General features: G+C 38.5%; 1 protein-coding gene across 15 annotated transcripts in view; it reads right to left on the reverse strand.

Moving 5' to 3' along the window:
• The window catches only part of mylka (myosin, light chain kinase a), a 166,585-nt gene that overhangs the window by 13,577 nt on the left and 134,687 nt on the right, over nucleotides 1–18,321 (reverse strand). For all 15 annotated transcript variants that reach the window (XM_009304445.3, XM_073912401.1, XM_073912400.1 and 12 more), the window contains 8 exons: nucleotides 15,170–15,217; nucleotides 13,070–13,197; nucleotides 11,663–11,816; nucleotides 5,585–5,890; nucleotides 4,674–4,709; nucleotides 2,796–2,886; nucleotides 2,416–2,619; nucleotides 449–666 (listed from right to left, as the gene is read on the reverse strand). In XM_009304445.3, coding sequence (XP_009302720.2) covers nucleotides 449–666; nucleotides 2,416–2,619; nucleotides 2,796–2,886; nucleotides 4,674–4,709; nucleotides 5,585–5,890; nucleotides 11,663–11,816; nucleotides 13,070–13,197; nucleotides 15,170–15,217 — 1,185 coding nt within the window. The remainder of the gene's footprint in view (nucleotides 1–448; nucleotides 667–2,415; nucleotides 2,620–2,795; nucleotides 2,887–4,673; nucleotides 4,710–5,584; nucleotides 5,891–11,662; nucleotides 11,817–13,069; nucleotides 13,198–15,169; nucleotides 15,218–18,321) is intronic.

Here is an 18,321-nt window from a genome sequence, read left to right on the forward strand (position 1 = left end):
CAATTTAAAGCAACATATGATTTTTTTTAAATAAAAAAAATATTTATTAAGGGATAGCTCACACAAAATTGAAAATTTACTCACTATTTACTCACCCTTAGTTGGTTCCAAACAAGTTTCTTCCTTCTGTTAAACACAAACAAAGATATTTTGAAGAAGTTTTGAAAAAAACGATTGACCTCCATAGTGGGAAAATCAGCTATGGATGCCAATGGATACAGGTTTCCGGCTTTCTTCAAAATACCATTTTTGTGTTCAACAGAAAAAGTAAGTAAAATAGGTTTGGAACAAGTGAGTACATGATGACAATTTTCAGTTTTGGGTGAACTATCCCTTTAATCAGATTCGGACCAGTCTAAACACACACATTCTTACACTTAGTATAATTAGTCTGAGCTTCAGTAATTACAGTAATCGTATTAATGCACTGCAAGCATTTCATACTGACCAAGTCTGCGTGCCAGTCCAAAGTCGATGAGTTTGATTTTGCTGCCCGTCTTATTAACACACATGATGTTCTCAGGTTTGAGGTCCAGGTGGACGATGCCTTTCTTATGGATGAAATTGACCCCGTCCACAATCTGAAGCATATATTTGATCACCTCTCTCTCCGTCAGCTCAAAGTCCTCATCTATGATCCGGTCAAACAGTTCCCCTCCAGAGATCCTTCAGAACACAGCCAACACAACGGACACATTCATAAACACAGCCTACATCCACTGATATAATGAAAACCTCTAACAATGGCATACATGTGGACGCAAAAAACAGACATAAGTGTCAATGCTTCTATCCCATATGAAGTCTGAATAAATAAGCCTTCTGTGACTGTATGGTTAAAGTTGTCCAAATTCCATTCTTAACAATGCATATTACAAATCAACAAATACATTTTGATAGATTTACAGAAATATGTTTTTAAAGAACATGACCTTTACTAATTATTTTTGGCATCAAATACAAACAACCCATGCTCTAATTGTGTGCTTGCTAGGTATTTTATCAACCCAAGCTCATTCTGAAAACGTAGTCCCGCGGACGTTTCTGGAGACAGCGGAATACGTCCTGGGAGGTACGTTTGGCTGCATTAATTTTTTTCAAGCGAACGCTACGGGGCGGTGTGATGCTGTTCCCTATTCGCGCTTGCCGGCCGGTCGGCCGACCGCTTACCTCCTTGTGGAGGGCTTCCCCGCTGCAACCCGTTTGTCCACTCAGCTCACCGTGTACGTCAGCAGGCTTGAGATGCAGAGAGGAGTTGACCACAGCGATTGGTTTCGAGTCCGGGGAAGAGCGGTTCCAGCAATCAGGTAAGACAAAAACAGAATCCCAAAAATTAAGTGAACGAGTTTCATAACAGGGTGAGAACGGGGTGAAATCCGAAAACACGGTATAAAAAATCAGGGCTTTTCTTTTTTGGACGGCTTTTGTAAACTGTTGCTCGGGTTTAGGGAAGTGAGCCGGCGGGCGAGTCAATCGGTAAAATTGGTTGGGTTTAGGGAAGGAGGAGGGCGGGTCAGCCGATTGGCCGGTCACGCAGTCAATCATCCGGTCCTCTGGTTGGTTCACGCGAGAACAGCGCGGGCGCGAACTGCACTCGCGGATTCGCAAAAACAAAAACTGCAGCCGTACGTACCCGCCGGGACGTATTTCGTGGTCTCCAGAAACGTCGGCTGGACTACGTTTTCAGAATGAGCCTATGTTGGAAATAGTTCAGCCATGGTGTCGTCCTTCTTCCAGCATGCAAAAGTAACTCCAATATTGATTCAGGATTTTAAAAAAGTTTCGATTTAGCACGTTTTCACCGCTCGCTCTCTCGTGAACGCGCAGCACGTGTGTGTACAAATGGCAGAGCTGCATACAAACTGGTGCGCAGTAGCTCAAATCTGCCTTTGCTGACAGACAGTTTGGGCTACTTATCAGAATTATGGGAGATGTCGGCCCGACATTTTAATTTAGTGAAAGTTTTTTTAGTCTTATGCCTTACCCAGAAAACAAAAATACATAAAAATAAATGTAGATCATTTACTTCAATCAGTACTATTGGAATGCGAAGAGACTTTCAACCGGCACAAATAAAATTTCTGAAGACAATCACCTACTGCACATTTAAGTTGAATCTTTGCGCAATGCCATTGAGAAAGGTTAGAAAAAAATCCATGGAAACATGGAAAAGATAGCTTTTTACCTTTCCTTTTTTTCGAAATAAGTCAACAAATTAATGAACTAATGAAACAAGAGGAATACAAGCAATTCTGCATGACAAACCAACCTGACTAAGAAGTGTTATTTCTATTAAAACAAAACGTCTTAATTGACAAAAATTGGAGTAAACACTTTTTTTCACTTGACTAGATGATTATTAGTGACGCAAGTACAAATTGCAGATTAATACTCACCAAATAAGTAAAAACTTACATTTCCAGCACCATTACGATGTCGGTCTTTCCCTCAAAAGCATCGATGCACTGCACCAGCTTTGGATGATGCAGGTCATTCATGATTGCAATTTCCTGCCTGACGTTTTCTTTTTCTTTGGCAGAATATGCTTTTATGAATTTCCCAGCCCAAACCTTTTTAGTGGACTTCTCGATCAGTTTGAAAACGGTCCCAAATTTCCCTCTGAAAAAGAAAGTAGTAATTCGATTTCTACTACTACATAGATTATCTTACTTTTTTTTCATTTTTGTTTTGCTCATCATTAGAATATTTCAACAGCGAAGTACAGTAGTTGCCACAGCTTGTTGAAACTTTATGAAATGGTAATAGAATTTTATTGGCTTTATTGATATACTCACGTGCCCAGTCGGTCTTCTACATCATAAAAATCTTTTACTTTTACGTCTGTTTTGATCGTCACATTTCTGTAGTCTGGTACTTTCTCTGACTCTGTGGTGAAAGAGAGGAAATGCATCAGTGTCATTCCATCCTAGACATTTAAAGAGATAGTTCACCCAAAAGTGATAATTGTCTTAAATTACTCATTCTCCACTTGATCCAAACCTATTTAGGTTGCTTTCTTATTTCTTAAAAATACTGACATATTGATTACTGACTTCCATACTTCCATAGCCCTGTTTTATTTCCCATAAGAGTGACCAGATGTCCCATTTTTCCCCAGGAAAGTCCATCTTACTCAGGAAAGTCCCCTTTTTCTAAAGTTCCTTATTTCAACTCTACTGCGATAATGGTCCAGTTAAGGTAGGCTAAGCAAGTAAATCGCAGAACAAGAAATAAAGCACAAACAGTATCCATTATTAACTTGTAGTAAGAGAAGTCGAGATCAGAGAGAAGAGAAGCCGGCAGAAGCATGCTGTAGAACGGACTGATAACTTAAGTGCTGTCTCGGCTATGCGCCGGAGCAATCTTTCCTTCAAATAATATAATCAAGACAGTGTGGGACCAAATCAAATAGCCAATACAAAGTAATCAAAGTGTGCATCGTTGCAGAGTATCTATCACAAGAAAATGGTTTAAGTCTAATTGAAACAGAAAGCAAAATATTTTAATGAATGTTTACTTTGCCCCTTCTAAAAAAAAAAAAAAAAAAGCAATGAAAAATTGAAGCTGGGTTTCATCAGACAATATATCTGACTGGGAAAAAAGATGCTAACGGTCTGTAATTGATTGACTCACGAGACCAAAATGTTGGGAAATTGGCCCAACATATTAAACATTTTAAGGGTTTCTGCTCAGTTTAAGTTCAAACTAAGCAAACTTTTTAGAGGTAACCTTATTTAAAGTATTTAATGTACAGCGCTCATTTAGTATTGCAAATATTTTTTGGCAGCCTGTTTAAAATTTGAAGTTCATGTTATATCATTAATTTTGTACGCCAAATTTAGTAAAAAAAAAAAAAAAAAAAAAAAAAAAAATTWATATATATATATATATATATATATATATATATATATATATATATATATATATACATATATATACATTTATATACATTTATATACATTTATATATATATATATATATATATATATATATATATATATATATATATATATATATATATATATATATATATATATATAAATATATATATATAATTAGGTACGTTATTGTATAATGATGGTTTGTTCTGTAGACTATTAAAAATATAGCTTAAAAGGGCAAATAATTTTGTCCTTAAAATGGCTTTTGAAAAATTAAAAACTGCTTTTATTCTAGCTGAAATAAAACAAATAAGACTGTCCCAAGAAGAAAAAATATTATCAGACATACTATGAAAATTTAATTGCTCTGTTAAACATCATTTGGGAAATATTAAAAAAGAATAAATAAATAAACGGGGGGGCTGATAATTCTGACTTCAACTGTGTGTGTGTGTGTGGTGTATATATATATATATATATATATATATATATATATATATATATATATATATATATATATATATATATATATATATATATATATAGTGAAAAATTAGATGATATTATTAATTAGCAAATAAATAATAATAGCAAAGATGCTACTTTTGTGAAGCGATAAAGTAATTGGGACCTTTGGGTTTGCTACAGCCCCAGAGGCCATATATGTTCTTAATCTGGCCCTGACTATACCCCACTGAAGGCAAACTTTTTCAGGAATAGCTATGTAAGAAAACTAAGTAAATTGTGAGATTTATTTAGAATTTAATAATAAAACACAAATTGATGACATACCATCATCCGAGGGCTCGACTTCATCCTCCTTATTTTCTGAAAAAATGAACACACTGTTACTGCAACATAATTTAAACAAAGTTAACATGGTAATCAGTGTTGGGCGTAATTAGTTACAAAGATACTGTAATTAAAGGTACAGTTCACACAAAAGAACACAGTTGAACACAAAAGAAGATATTTTGAAAAATGTTGGAAACCTGTAACCACTGACTTCTACAGTATTTGTTTTTCCTACAATGGAAGTCAATGGTTACAGGTTTTCAGTATTTATCAAATGATCTTCTGTGTTCAACAGAAGAAAGAAACTTGTGAAGGTTTAAATTATTTTTCAAGTATAAGTAAGAGATGACTGATAGCTTTTAGATAATTTAATTGCAGTTGTAAATTACTTGCTTTAAATACTGTACACATATTCAACAGTGTTACTGAATACATTTAGACAAGCAGATTAATAATATTTTTGTAATTCAGAAATTTTGCTCAGTGACATTTTCCTTCGCCTTATTCTCTTGCCACATTTTGCAGAATAATTAAATTTAAATTAGTTTTTTTAAATTAGTATTGCGAAGTTTTTTAAGCAATTCTATTTGTTACCTAAAGATTTTATTTCTTGTTATTAAAAGGCTTTAGTATTAAATATTTTTTATAAAAGCTAAAATGCCCTGTTTGACTCAAATTAAGAGTTAAAGATTTCTTGGGATTTTAAGTAGTATCGAGTGAAGTAATTAAATTCCTTTCTGAGTAATTAAATATATCTTCAGAAATAGTATTTAGAAAAGTAACTGATATACAATTTAAAAAATGTAATAAGTAATTAAGCACTTTTTGAAGTACCTTGCCCAACACTGATGGTAATATATGCTTTATGACTACTGCAATGCTGTAAATGTCCACTAGGTGGCACTCACCCCCCTCTGCCTCCAGCCCCACCTGCACGGGCTCAGACTCGGCACTGGGCTCCCCGACGCCATAAATATTTACAGCTCTCACTCGAAACTTGTACTGTCTGTCTGGAAGAAGGTCCTGCACGTTATAAGATGTGCTGTTACAGGATGCCACGTCCGTCCACTTCATGTCCAGAGAGTTCCAAGCCTCCAGGTTGTAGGATTGGACAGCGCTGCCACCGTCGTATGTTGGCCCATACCAGGACAGCGTGAGGCTGGACTTACGGATATCTGAGGCTGCTGGGACACGGGCAGGGGGGTCAGGCTTATCTACAAAAAAAACAAACCAAGATTAAAGATGGATTGAGAGAGACAGAAGTTTAACGAAATCAAATCAACTCCAAGTGCAGTACTTGACATTTCAGCTGTGTAATGTGTGGTTATGACTGTTCTGTCAGTATATAGTGATTTAACCTCCTCTGTTGGGTCAAAAATGACCCGTGCAGCATTTCAACAGCTGAGTTTTATCTTGAAATTTGGTGACTTTTTCTAAAACTACCCCGAAATTAGAAAAAAAAAAAGAAATTCCCAAAAAAAGCTGTACACATTTAGGGTACAATGGTTGTCATTCGAGCAACCCAGGTTCATTCTAAAAACGTAGTCCTGCGGATGTTTCTGGAGACCGCGATTTTTGGAGCCGGAGGTACGTGTGGCTGCATTTCATTTTTTTTAAGCGAACGATACGGGGCGGTGTGACGCCGTTCCTTTTCGCGCTCGCCAGCTGACCGCCTACCTACTTGTGGAGGGCTTTTCCGCCGCAACCAGTTTGTACCAAGTTTACCAAGTTGAGACACAGAGAGTAGCTGACCACGACGGCCAGGTTTGAGTCTAGGGAAGAACGGTTCCATAAATCAGGTAAGACAAAAACAGAATCCAAAATATAAAGTGAACAAGTTCATAACAGGGTGAGAATGTGGTGAAATCGGAAAACGTGGTAAAAATCAGAAGAGGGCTTTTCTTTTACTGGACGGCTTTTGTAAATCGCTGCTTGGGTTTAGGGAAGCAAGCGGGTGGGCGGGTCTATCGGTAAAACCAGTTGGGTTTAGGGAAGGAGGAGGGTGGGTCGGCCGATTGGCGGGTCATCAGCCAATCATTCAGCCAGCCGGACAGACGGTCACTTGACAGCAGCCTCTAGTGGGTTTACACGAGAACAGCGCGGGTGTGAACAGCGAGACGTTCAAGATGCGAAATAGCGCATTCAGCAGCCTCTCGCGGATTCGCAAAAACAAAAACTGCACAAATATGTACCTCCCGGAGGTATTTTGCAGTCTCCTGAAACGTCCACGGGACTACATTTTCAGAATGAGCCTGGGTTGCCTTAGAGGTAATTTTGACCTGCAGTTATAAAACCATTTTTACACCATGAAAACTATCGGGACACATGCACATTCCGACCTAACAAACACACAGACACAATAAGAATCTGCTGCTTTAACTGTCATGAATACTGTCTTGCTAAAAACTTTGTACACTTTTGCAGGAACCTTTGCTTATTTACTCCCAGGGCTGCTTATATCGAAGTTGATATTTAGCCATACCCTGTTGGTATTTCATAATATCACATTTTTATGAGGTGGGTCGTTAGCCCAATGCTCAATCCCCAACCTGGAGGACCAGGACAAACACACTACGGACAATTTAGCTTACCCAATTCACACATAGTGCATGCGTTTGGACTGTGGGGGAAACCGAAACATCTGGAGGAAACCCATGCAAAAACGAAGAGAACATGCAAACTCCACACAGAAACGCCAACTGACCCAGCCGGGGCTCAAACCAGTCCTTCTTGCTGTAACGTGACAGCGCTACCTACTGCTGCCCTTGCAGGAACCTTTAGCATTATAAAATATTTACTTTAATGAAAATGAATAATGCCCATTGATTAAACATAAAAACTCCACTCTGATGAGGGAAGACATTCACAGAGTTTGTTTCTTCATGCAAAATACATTTTAAGATCGATATATATATATTTTTACTGGTCCCCTGACTAATTCCCCAGTTAAACAGCATTCTGATAATCCTCCCTTAAAAGTTTTGTGTAGAATTTGTAAGATTTTCAACGAATAAAATAACGCATACCTTACCCAAGGTACCTTTTGATGGGTCTTTGCCAAAGTAAAATGTCCCCTCCAGAGGCAAAATTAATAAACGTTTATTTGATTAATACAACCCAAGCTCATTCTGGAAACGTAGCCCCGCGGATGTTTCTGGAGACCGCGTTTTACGTGGCCGGAGGTACATAAAGGGCGCGTTTGGTTTTTTTCGAGCGAACGCTGCGGGGCGGTGTGGCGCCGCTCCGCCCCTCCTCTTCGCGCTCGCCGGCCGACGGCTCGCCTCCGAGTGGAGGGCTTTCCCGACGCAATCAGTTTGTCCGCTTAGCTCACAGCATTGCGTCGGCGGAGCGGATGCCCCAGAGGAGGAGCCGGAGCCGGCCGCGGTGGACGACGACCGGGATCGAGTCCGGGGAACAGCAGGTTCCGGAAATCAGGTAAGACGAAAAACGGAATCCGAAAAATAAAGGCGAGAACGCGGCGGGATCCGAAAACGTGGTCGAAATCGAAGACGAGGGCTTTTGCTATTTTTTTTTCTGATCTGGCGGCTTTTCGCGCGAGAACGGTGCGGGCGCGAACGCCGCGCGCTCCCGAGAGGCGCCCGAGACGCGGAAAAACGCACACAGCGGCCTCTTGCGGATCCGCGAAAACAAAAACCCGCTCGAATACGTACCTCCCGGGACATAAATCGCGGTCCGCAGAAACTTCCGCGGGGCTACGTTTCCACAATGAGCCTGGGTTGGATTAATATATATATATATATATATATATATACATACACTAAACATCACTTACCTGTAACTATTGACTTACACAGTAGAAAAAACAAAAACTATGGCAGTCAATGGTTACAGGTGTCCAGCTTTCTTTGAAATATCTTCTTTTGTGTTCAACAGAGTAAACAGAATTAAAAAAAAAAAGACAAACCGGTTTGGAAGAAGAAAAGGTTGAGTAAATGATGACAATCTTTAAAAAAATTTTTGGGTGAACTATCCATTTAAAAATATTAAAATAAATGTATTCATTTTAATCAGAATTCAATTATGCTTAGCTAACAGTGACCCCAGCAGACCCTGAGATTGGCTGATTATATTGAGCTGTATTTTCATGTATATGAGCCTAATTATATATATATAATTTTATATATATATATATATATATATATATATATATATATATATATATATATATAATATAAAGCGACGCCCATGCTATTTTAAAATTTTACTTGAAAGTTTCAGCGAGACATCATTCAGTTGACTTGTTGTGATCTTTGAAAAACTCTCACGAAATGTTCTCACAGCTGCTGTGGTCGTCAGAGGGCGGGGAATGGCACAAATTAATCAAATGCATCAATTGCAACAAATTAAGATGCAAGTTAAGGAATACATTTGGTAGACAGTTAAAGGAGACGCAAATACACATAAATTAGGAAAGTCAAATCAACAAAACAAGTGAGTATACCAAGGGTATACGCAATTATTGATCCTCAGAAGTCGTAATACCCAAACAGCTCATGGAAAAATGTAGGCATACTGAGTATACGTGCGTACAGCAAGGACTACACCACTGGTGCCAAGCACATTTTTCTCAACTCAAATTAAATCATGTAAAACTTCTACAGTAAATAAATTACTTTAGAGAACAAGCATACATTTATCTACTAACTACATCTGTGACTGCCCACTAAGCTATACTGCTATAGTTATAAATTGCCTTAAGTTTCACACTTTAAATGACTGACATTTTGACCGGGTGAGAACTTCTGCTTTTGCTATCACAATAGACACGTGAGTTTCACTTGTGAACAGGCCTAAACTTGAGCTCTTTTTGTGGTTTGGCCTGATAATTTATAGACATCTCTGCTAGTCTCTGAAACTCAGCTCCTCGTTGAACTTAGCTAGCAGGTCTTTTAGATAAGGGTTTTGCATCTGTATTTTCAGTTTCCACCCTGGTGTTTAGCTTCCGATTTTTTCACTATCTATTCAGATAAACCTCCGCTGTATTTTTCGTTTCCTTTGCGTAGACTTTTTAGGTATGAAAAAATAGGTATGTCAATATATTGTGAAGGTGTTTTGTAAACATTTAAACTAATATCCACTACCAATCTTCACAATGTATGCTTTTTAATTTCATTTTGGTATCTTTATTTCACTGACAACTTTTGATGTTCAAATTAAATAAAAAATAAACAACTGAAAAGATGTGCCTGCGTAAAGTATCTGGCTGAATATCTTACCCAAAGGAATTTTTGGGGAGTTTGTTTTGACTCCTAAACACGAGCTACCATTGGTTCATTGTGTTTACATAATCTTTGATTGTGTTCTGAAACTCCGCCTTCTTTGATGTTATTTCTTTGCCAGATGTTTATGAAACTGTTTTTCTCTCTCGGCCACTGTCCTTGTGTTTGGACATGAAAGCACATGAGAGATTTACAAGCCCACCTCTTGCAGCGTAGGCTGTTAAGAGTGCTTGAAAACAGTATACCATGACTCAGCCTTTCATATTTCCTTTTTGCCCTCAAAAAACGACAAAGAACTTGTTGTGTTTGACATATACAAGGGATATAATGACTATTGACAATGTCTAGAGACATAATGGTTCAAATTAACTACATGCATTGCATTGCCCGCTATTGTTTTTACTGTGCTTCAAACATACAGTTAAAGTCAGAATTATTAGCCCCCTTTTGATTTTTTTTTTCTTTTTTAAATATTTTCCAAATGATGTTTGACAGAGCAAGGAAATTTGCACAGTATGTCTGATAATATTTTTTCTTCTAGGAAAATTCTTATTTGTTTTATTTCGGCTAGAATAAAAGCAGTTTAGAATTTTTTTTAACTATTTTTGGGACAAAACTATCAGCCCCTTTAAGCTATTTTTTTTAGATAGTCTACAAAACAAACCATCGTCATTGTGGGTGCACAATCATCGCTCTTTGTCCAGTCTATTTCAAAAGGAACCGATCGCACCCGTTGCGCTTCCTCTAGGCACGGTTGCTTCACGCAAGTAAACAGTCGCGCGCATCACATTAGCTGTTAGCGCGAGTGATCATGCTCTCATTCTGTATTCGCCATTCTTTTGCTCGTGTGTTATTTTTGTCAGTCGTGCTGCTTCTCGATTCTAATACCACATTTGCACGAATATTGGGCCATGCTTATTGTCGAACCCTGCTTTTAAGAAAACTACGATTTACAAATGATTTCTAACCAGCCTAAGTGGCTAGTGGAGGTGTCTGTCTAACCCGCCAAAGCTGAAATCTACCCGCATTTGGCGGGTTGGCAGGTGTTAATGTGAAGCCCTGCTTTTGTCACTTCTGTAAGTGTGTACTTAGGTGTATGTCATGCATGATGAGTATGTTATGTGTTTGACTTCACTGTAGACAATAAAGTAAGAATTTCATTGTACAGGGAAACGTGTTTCCTTACTGTGCACATGTCAATAAACAAACTGAATTGAAGTATTAGTTTACATGATTAACATTTAACTTAATAATTAACATAATTAAACACAGCATTTTAAATCCAATGACCAACTTTTCTGTGCGGTGTGAATTGGGATTTAAATGAATGGTGAGACTAAACACTATAGCGATTTAAGCACGTTATAGAATTCTGGTAGTTCCAGGGTTATGTTACTGATACAGTACATCCAGGAGGTTGTTATCACAGAATAAACCTGACGGGCTTATCTAGAGCTGTTTTATAAGACTGAAGGGCTTTCATTCTGTGAGAATAATCTCTTGGATGCACTTCATACATGGCTACTAGCCACATAAAATAAATATTAGACACAAAACATTTATTTTAATTAAACCCAAAGCTAACAGAAACAAAACAGCTGAAAAGAGCTGATGGAGCATAGACTAGCCTATGTATTATTCAGTCACAATATAGCACCAAACAGTCAAAAACCGCAGCGTGACAGACAAGCACAGATGCATATGATTGTGGGATGTTATGTCAGATATGCAAGTGTTCATACTCACCGACTATAGTGAGGTTGAGGGCAGCCTGTCTCACACCAAAGCTGTTCTTGATCTCTATGGTATAGCAGCCACAGTGCTCCTGCTGTCCTTCTGTGATGGTCAGCTGACTGCTACTGTCTGTGCTGACTATTGAGATGCCCTGACCTTCCTGAATCTGAAAAAGAGGGTGAGAATAACAGGAATGAACACAGGATATTACTGAACTTCAAATGTTCCATTCAAGTCATTTTTGATTTAAAGTGTAATATCAACTAAATTGAACGAGTGATTAAAATGGTTGTGTGAATGGTGGTGTAATTAGCCGATGAACTCGGCATATACATCGCATTTTTGTGTTGGTTAATGTTTCTTTACACAGTCAAATGCCTTTTGGGTTTATTTCCTACAATTATCAGATGATATAAACTAATTTACAGCCCTACTTAGCTTCAGTGGGCGATCATGTGAGAATTGCAGAGAGCTAGCTCCCGGCTAAGTGCTAATAAACAGTTAATATCGTATAAATAAGCCAGTAGTAAATGGTGTGAATCGTTACAAGTGTTAGATTTTTCATAGTTGATTAAAGTAGTCGCAGACTTCCTAATTAACAAAAGAGCCTATGACCTTAAAATAATTGATAACCAATAATTGCTGTTTGCAGCTATATTTAATATTTAGTTATTAGCTTTTTTCAATTCAATTCAATTCAGCTTTATTTGTATAGCGCTTTTACAATGTAGATTGTGTCAAAGCAGCTTCACATAAATGGTCATAGTAACTGGAACAGTGTGGTTCAGGTTTTAGTGTTTAAGTTCAGTTCAGTTCAGTTTAGCTCAGTTCAGTGTGATTTAATCATTACTGAGAGTTCAAACACTGAAGAGCCAATTCATCGATGCGTAGCTCTACCAATCCTGAACCATGCGAGGCAGTGGCGACAGCGGAGAGGGAAAAAAAACCTTGAGGGAACCAGACTCAGTTGGGCACGACCATTTTAATTTCTCCGCTGGCCAAAGTCTTGTGCAGAGCTTCATTCGACGTGGTTAGGCAGGAAGATGGCCTCAGCGAAGACTCGTCTGTCCCTTTTAGCATCACAAATCAAATTACTTCTAAACTAATATGGAATAACTTCACCTAAACTCCATCTTTGACCCATTGTCACTTTAGCTCAAGATTTTAGCCCCCAAAAAAACCCTAGCTGTAAGCCCAAAGGAAGCCCTATTGAGCGCTTATTTAGTCTCAGAGGTCACAGTGGAAACTTTAATAGCCCTGTGATATACTAGCAAACTCACTATAGGCCCGAAACACAGATAATGTTTAAAGCATTGAAAAGATACTGGTGAGTATTCACTTGTGCCATCTGTGTGTCTAAGAATAAAACATTTAAGAATGCATACCATGTGCTTCTATACAAGGTGTAATGATTCTTACTGGTTTGCGGAACTTGAGCCAGGTGCAGCTGATGGGGAGTGCTCCAGTGAACTTACACTGCAGAATCACCTCCTGACCTGCCATGATCTTCATATCATCAGGAAACTGCTGGATTTGAGGCGGAGCACCTGTCGAATAGAAAGAAAAGCCATTCGCCTCCATTTGTGTAGCAACAGTGTGATTTGATGTATGTCTGGTTGCGATGGTCCATCACAATCTCACAACAATTCGTAACTTTTTGATTTAGTGGCTAATTCGTATGAATTCGTACGATCTAATTCGTACAGTTTAGTATGATTTGCTTGATTTGCTTATGACGGTTGGGGTAAGGAGTGGAGTTAGGTGCCATGTCTCCTTTTTAAAATCATACATTTTCATACGACTGAACTCGTACGAATTTTGTACGAATTAGCTACTAAACTGGCAAAACGTAAAATACTAAAGGTTCCTCGTGAGATGAGGCTGGATGGTCCAACAATTTCTCACAACAATTCGTAACTTTTTGATTTAGTGTCTAATTCTTATGAATTCGTATGATCTAATTTGTACAATTCTGTACGATTTGCAATGACGGTTGGGGTTAGGGGTTAAAGGGGCTAATAATTTGGGCCAAAATTGTTTTTGAAAAAATTTAAAACTGCTTTTATTCTAGCCGAAATAAAACAAATAAGACTTTCTCCAGAAGAAAAAATATTATCAGACATACTGTGAAAATTTCCTTGCTCTGTTAAACATCATTTGGGAAATATTAAAAAAAGAAAAAAATCAAAAGGGGGCTAATAATTCTGACTTCAACTGTATATATATATCAGGGGTGGCCAACCCTGTTCTTGGAGAGCCACCTTCCTGAAGATTTTAGTTGCAACCCATATCAAACACACCCGCCTGTAATTATCACGTGCTGTTCAGGTCCTAATTAATTGGTTCAGGTGTGTTTGATATGGGTAGCAACTGAAATCTGCAGAAAGGTGGCTCTCCAGGAACAGGGTTGGCCACCCCTGATATATATATATATATATATATATATATATATATATATATATATATATATATATATATATATATATATATATATATATATATATATATATATATATATATATATCCCTTAAAAAAGCAGAAATCTTATGGTAACGATAGTAATCTTATGTTAATGATAGTATAAAACAGGATTGCTGCTTCAGAATATTTCAGACTTATGGAGAAATTGGATAAGTGGTGCAAAGCCACACCACACGCAACAACTTGATCTTTTATAGTTAACATTGAATGAATTTAATAAAAAAAGCGCACAGCATTTCCACGCTAGAAAGCATGTTTTTAAACGGGAATGTAACTTCTTTGCTGATGTGCTGAAACGGCCCCTTTAAAACAAAATCAATGTAATGAATTTTGATGCTCTCGCCGGCGGAGCAGTAGGAGCAGTAGTAGTAGTAGCATACAGCATTATTCACCTTATTCCCAGCTGACGAGCGGGCGCTGCCATTTGAATCTTTTTGTCTCGCGACTTCCGGTCACATTCACTTTCATTCATTTTTTGACGTTAACAACTGCTCGTTACGCTGCTTGATGTTGCAATTTAATATTTTCTTATTATATTATGCTACTTGGTCTGTGTACTCATGCAAACATTTGTTTGTTGAGCAAGTAGTTTGGCCATTTTCTGCCGTTTATTATTCCTAGTCATTTCTCCCATAGGCGACTGAATCGGAAGTTCTAAGACAATCGCGAAAACAGGCGCACTTTCGCATTTTAGAATAAGGTCAATAGCCAGAGCGACCACAGTGATCTTTAACGTTCTTGCCACCTTTGTTGTCAACGCACAGTTAAAAATTTTATTATTATTATTTGTTAGGTTTTTAAGCTACACACTCAAAATCATTAAACATAAATCTGCTGTTTTTTTTTTTTTTTACAAAATGGTGCAGAAATAACAAAGTCGCCAGAAGATTAATTTAAAGAAGATTCGTCATATTCTCAAAGACTTTTAGAAAACTGCAACACTTAAGACAGTTGCCCAGGGCTTCTGCTGGACTGTGATTGTAACTTTTTTGATTTAATCCTAATTTTATATTTAATGCAGATGATGACTGAACTTACCTTGTTTAGGCAGTGTTTTGGGTGGGGGTTTCTTTATTTTGGCCTCATCTAGAATAAATGACACAAGAAACAAACAAAGATGGGATGTTACACCATTACATTGAACGTTGGCTAAGTTACTTTCAAAAAGTAATTAACTTATTTCTAGTTACATCATTTAAAAAAATCCCAAAAAACAACTGAATTACTTCATTTGTTTACTTGACTACATAAAATACAAATAAATCTAAGCACAGAGAAAATAAGGATATAATTATTTTAATTACTCAAATAGGTAACCCAGGATGACAGCCAGAAGCGACTGAACCAACCCAAGCTCATTCTGAAAACGTAGTCCCGCAGACGTTTCTGGAGACAGCGGAATACGTCCCGGGGGGTACGTACGGCCACGTTTATTTTTTTCAAGAAAACGCTGCGGGGCGGTGTGACGCTGTTCCCTTTCGCGCTTGCCTTACCTCCTTGTGGAGGGCTTCCCCGCAGCAACCCGTTTGTCCACTCAGCTCACCGTGTACGTCGGCAGGCTCGAGATGCAGAGAGGAATCGACCACAGCGATCGGTTTCGAGTCCGGGGAAGAGCGGTTCCAGCAATCAGGTAAGACAAAAACAGAATCCCAAACATTAAGTGAACGAGTTTCGTGACAGGGTGAGAACGCGGTGAAATCCGAAAACGCGGTAGAAAAAAAAAAATTGGGGCTTTTATTGCCCGGGCGGGCGGGTCGATCGGTAAAATTGGTTGGGTTCGGGGATGGAGGAGGGCAGGTCAGCCGATTGGCCGGTCGCGCAGTCAATCATCTGGTCAGTCGGACAGCGGCCTCCAGTGGGTTCACGCGAGAACAGTGCGGGCGTGAACCGCACTCGCGAGAGGCGTCTGAGGTGCGAAAAAGCGCACAACAGCGGCCTCTCGCGGATTCGCAAAAACAAAAACTGCAGCCGTACGTACCCGCCGGGAAATATTCCGCGGTCTCCAGAAACGTCTGCGGGACTACGTTTCCACAATGAGCCTGGGTTGGACTGAACCCAAACACGTCATCGAAGCGAGTCACCACCCAATCAAGGGGCACCGTGCTTCCTCAAGGCCAGCCCGGCAAGGGAAACTTGACTTCAGAAAAAGGCGCAAGTAACACAAACTAATGTTGTCTCTTGCTGATCTGGTGCAGATTGATCTTCAGCAGTTAAAGATAAGCCATATCTCTGCTTTTGTGGTTTCTCAGGTTTGATTCTAGATCTAGTAATAAGTACTAGAAGTAATTTGGGAAGGTTGTCAACTCATTTTGCATCCTCTGAACTGCCTCTGTGTGTATGTGTGTGTGTGTGTGTGTGTGTGTGTTGTTTGCTTATTACAAAGTTAGTTTCATGTATCGTAGTGTAGCTCAATTAATCTTTGTTCTCATTTCTTTGTTTCTCATTTATGTGCTTCTCATTGCCTCAAGCTGTAGATTTTGTTACTTTGCTAAAAGTTAACCCAATACTGTGTTATGTTATTATCATTGGCCACAGAAATATTATGAACAAGACTGGTAAAATGCGATGTCTTCTATTTGCTGGACAAATGATAGATAAACTGTGAATCTTATAATCTGATTCAGTCTGACTCAACTGAGTCGAATCAATGATTCGAATCTTCAAGATCGATCTTATATCGTAGGTTGATCCCCTACAGAGCAATATTTTTTTAGCAACATTTAGACAATTACATTAATTAAAATAAAAAGAGAATTACCACAGTCACTAATTTGACCTTCAGGTTTTAAGTTATACACGTAAACGTGAATGTTAACAGTAAGTATTAAATCCACTAACAGAATCTAGTGAATTTGAGAGAACATGCACTCTCACTTTGGAAAACGGGAAGAAGGAAGGGCAAAAGGAGAGGAAAGCAGATCTGTTTTTCTCTGGATGTGCTTGGAGAGATCAGCTGCTAAGGTTCTTTGCTCTTTGCCTTTTTTGGTCATACTAAAAATATCCCTAACAAGAATCCAGGAAATAGTTTTTGGCACTATTTATTTGATATCGGATCGCTGTCATGAAACAATGTGACGGCGAAGCCAACAAACACAAGCCTAAAGCTGCAGCGATGGCGATCGAACTATTCTTATGTCAAACTTCTGAGCGGTTTTTCAGTCAGTTGTAAGACATTCCGATCTCATCCCTCTCCGAGAGGCCATTCTCTCATTCCTCTCTTTTTTTCTGAAGCTGTGGAAATAAAAACATCCTCTTTCCAACACAAAACTATTTCTGGATGAAAATGGAGCGTTCACCTGAATCTCTCGACAATTTTGGGCAAACCACGTGTAGAGCAGAGCTCATAAACGGTGGCTAATGGAACAGAAGTTTAGATCAGATCTGTATGATTTCCATCATAAATCAGCTGCAACAGCACCACACACATAGAGTGTACACCCCTCACAGATCTCTCTTCTAAATTCATATATATATTTAACATTAATATATTTGTGCATATACATTAGATTACTTTGTATACTCAAATTGGAACTAAACTCTAACAAAAAAAATATATATCACAGTCCAATAATTAGTACACCTAAATTATTATATTCTGGAAAATAATTATCAAAGGAACATCACATAAAACCCCAAAGCAAAACGATTCATTCAAATAAATATTAATTTAAAAATCTAAGTATTAAATGTAACCTTTACAGGCTTCAGAACAGAGTACTTCAATCCTTTATTTGTCTACCCTGCTGAAAAATCCAGCTTAAACCAGCCTAGGCTGGTTGGCTGGTTTTAGCTGGTTGACCAGGCTGGTTTTAGAGGGGGTTTGGCCATTTCCAGGCTGGTTTCCAGCCATTTCCAGCCTAATCTTAGCTGGTCAGGCTGGAAAATGATCAGCAAAAACCAGCTTGACCAGCCTGGTTTAAGCTGGGCATAGCTGGTTTTGGCTGGACTCCCAGCTTGGCTAGGCTGGTCAAGCTGGTTTTAGCTGGTCATCTCCCAGCCTGACCAGCTAAGACCTGGCTGGAAACCAGCCTGGAAGTGGCCAAACCCCTCTAAAACCAGCCTGGTTGACCAGCTAAAACCAGCCCACCAGCTGGTTTAAGCTGGATTTTTCAGCAGGGTATTCGCATCAGATAAAATGTGAAAAAGACATTCCTTGCATATTCTGCATGCCAGAGTTCACCAAGCTTGAA

Source organism: Danio rerio, chromosome 9, assembly GCF_049306965.1.
Source record: "Danio rerio strain Tuebingen ecotype United States chromosome 9, GRCz12tu, whole genome shotgun sequence".
Classification (NCBI taxonomy): Eukaryota; Metazoa; Chordata; class Actinopteri; order Cypriniformes; family Danionidae; genus Danio; species Danio rerio.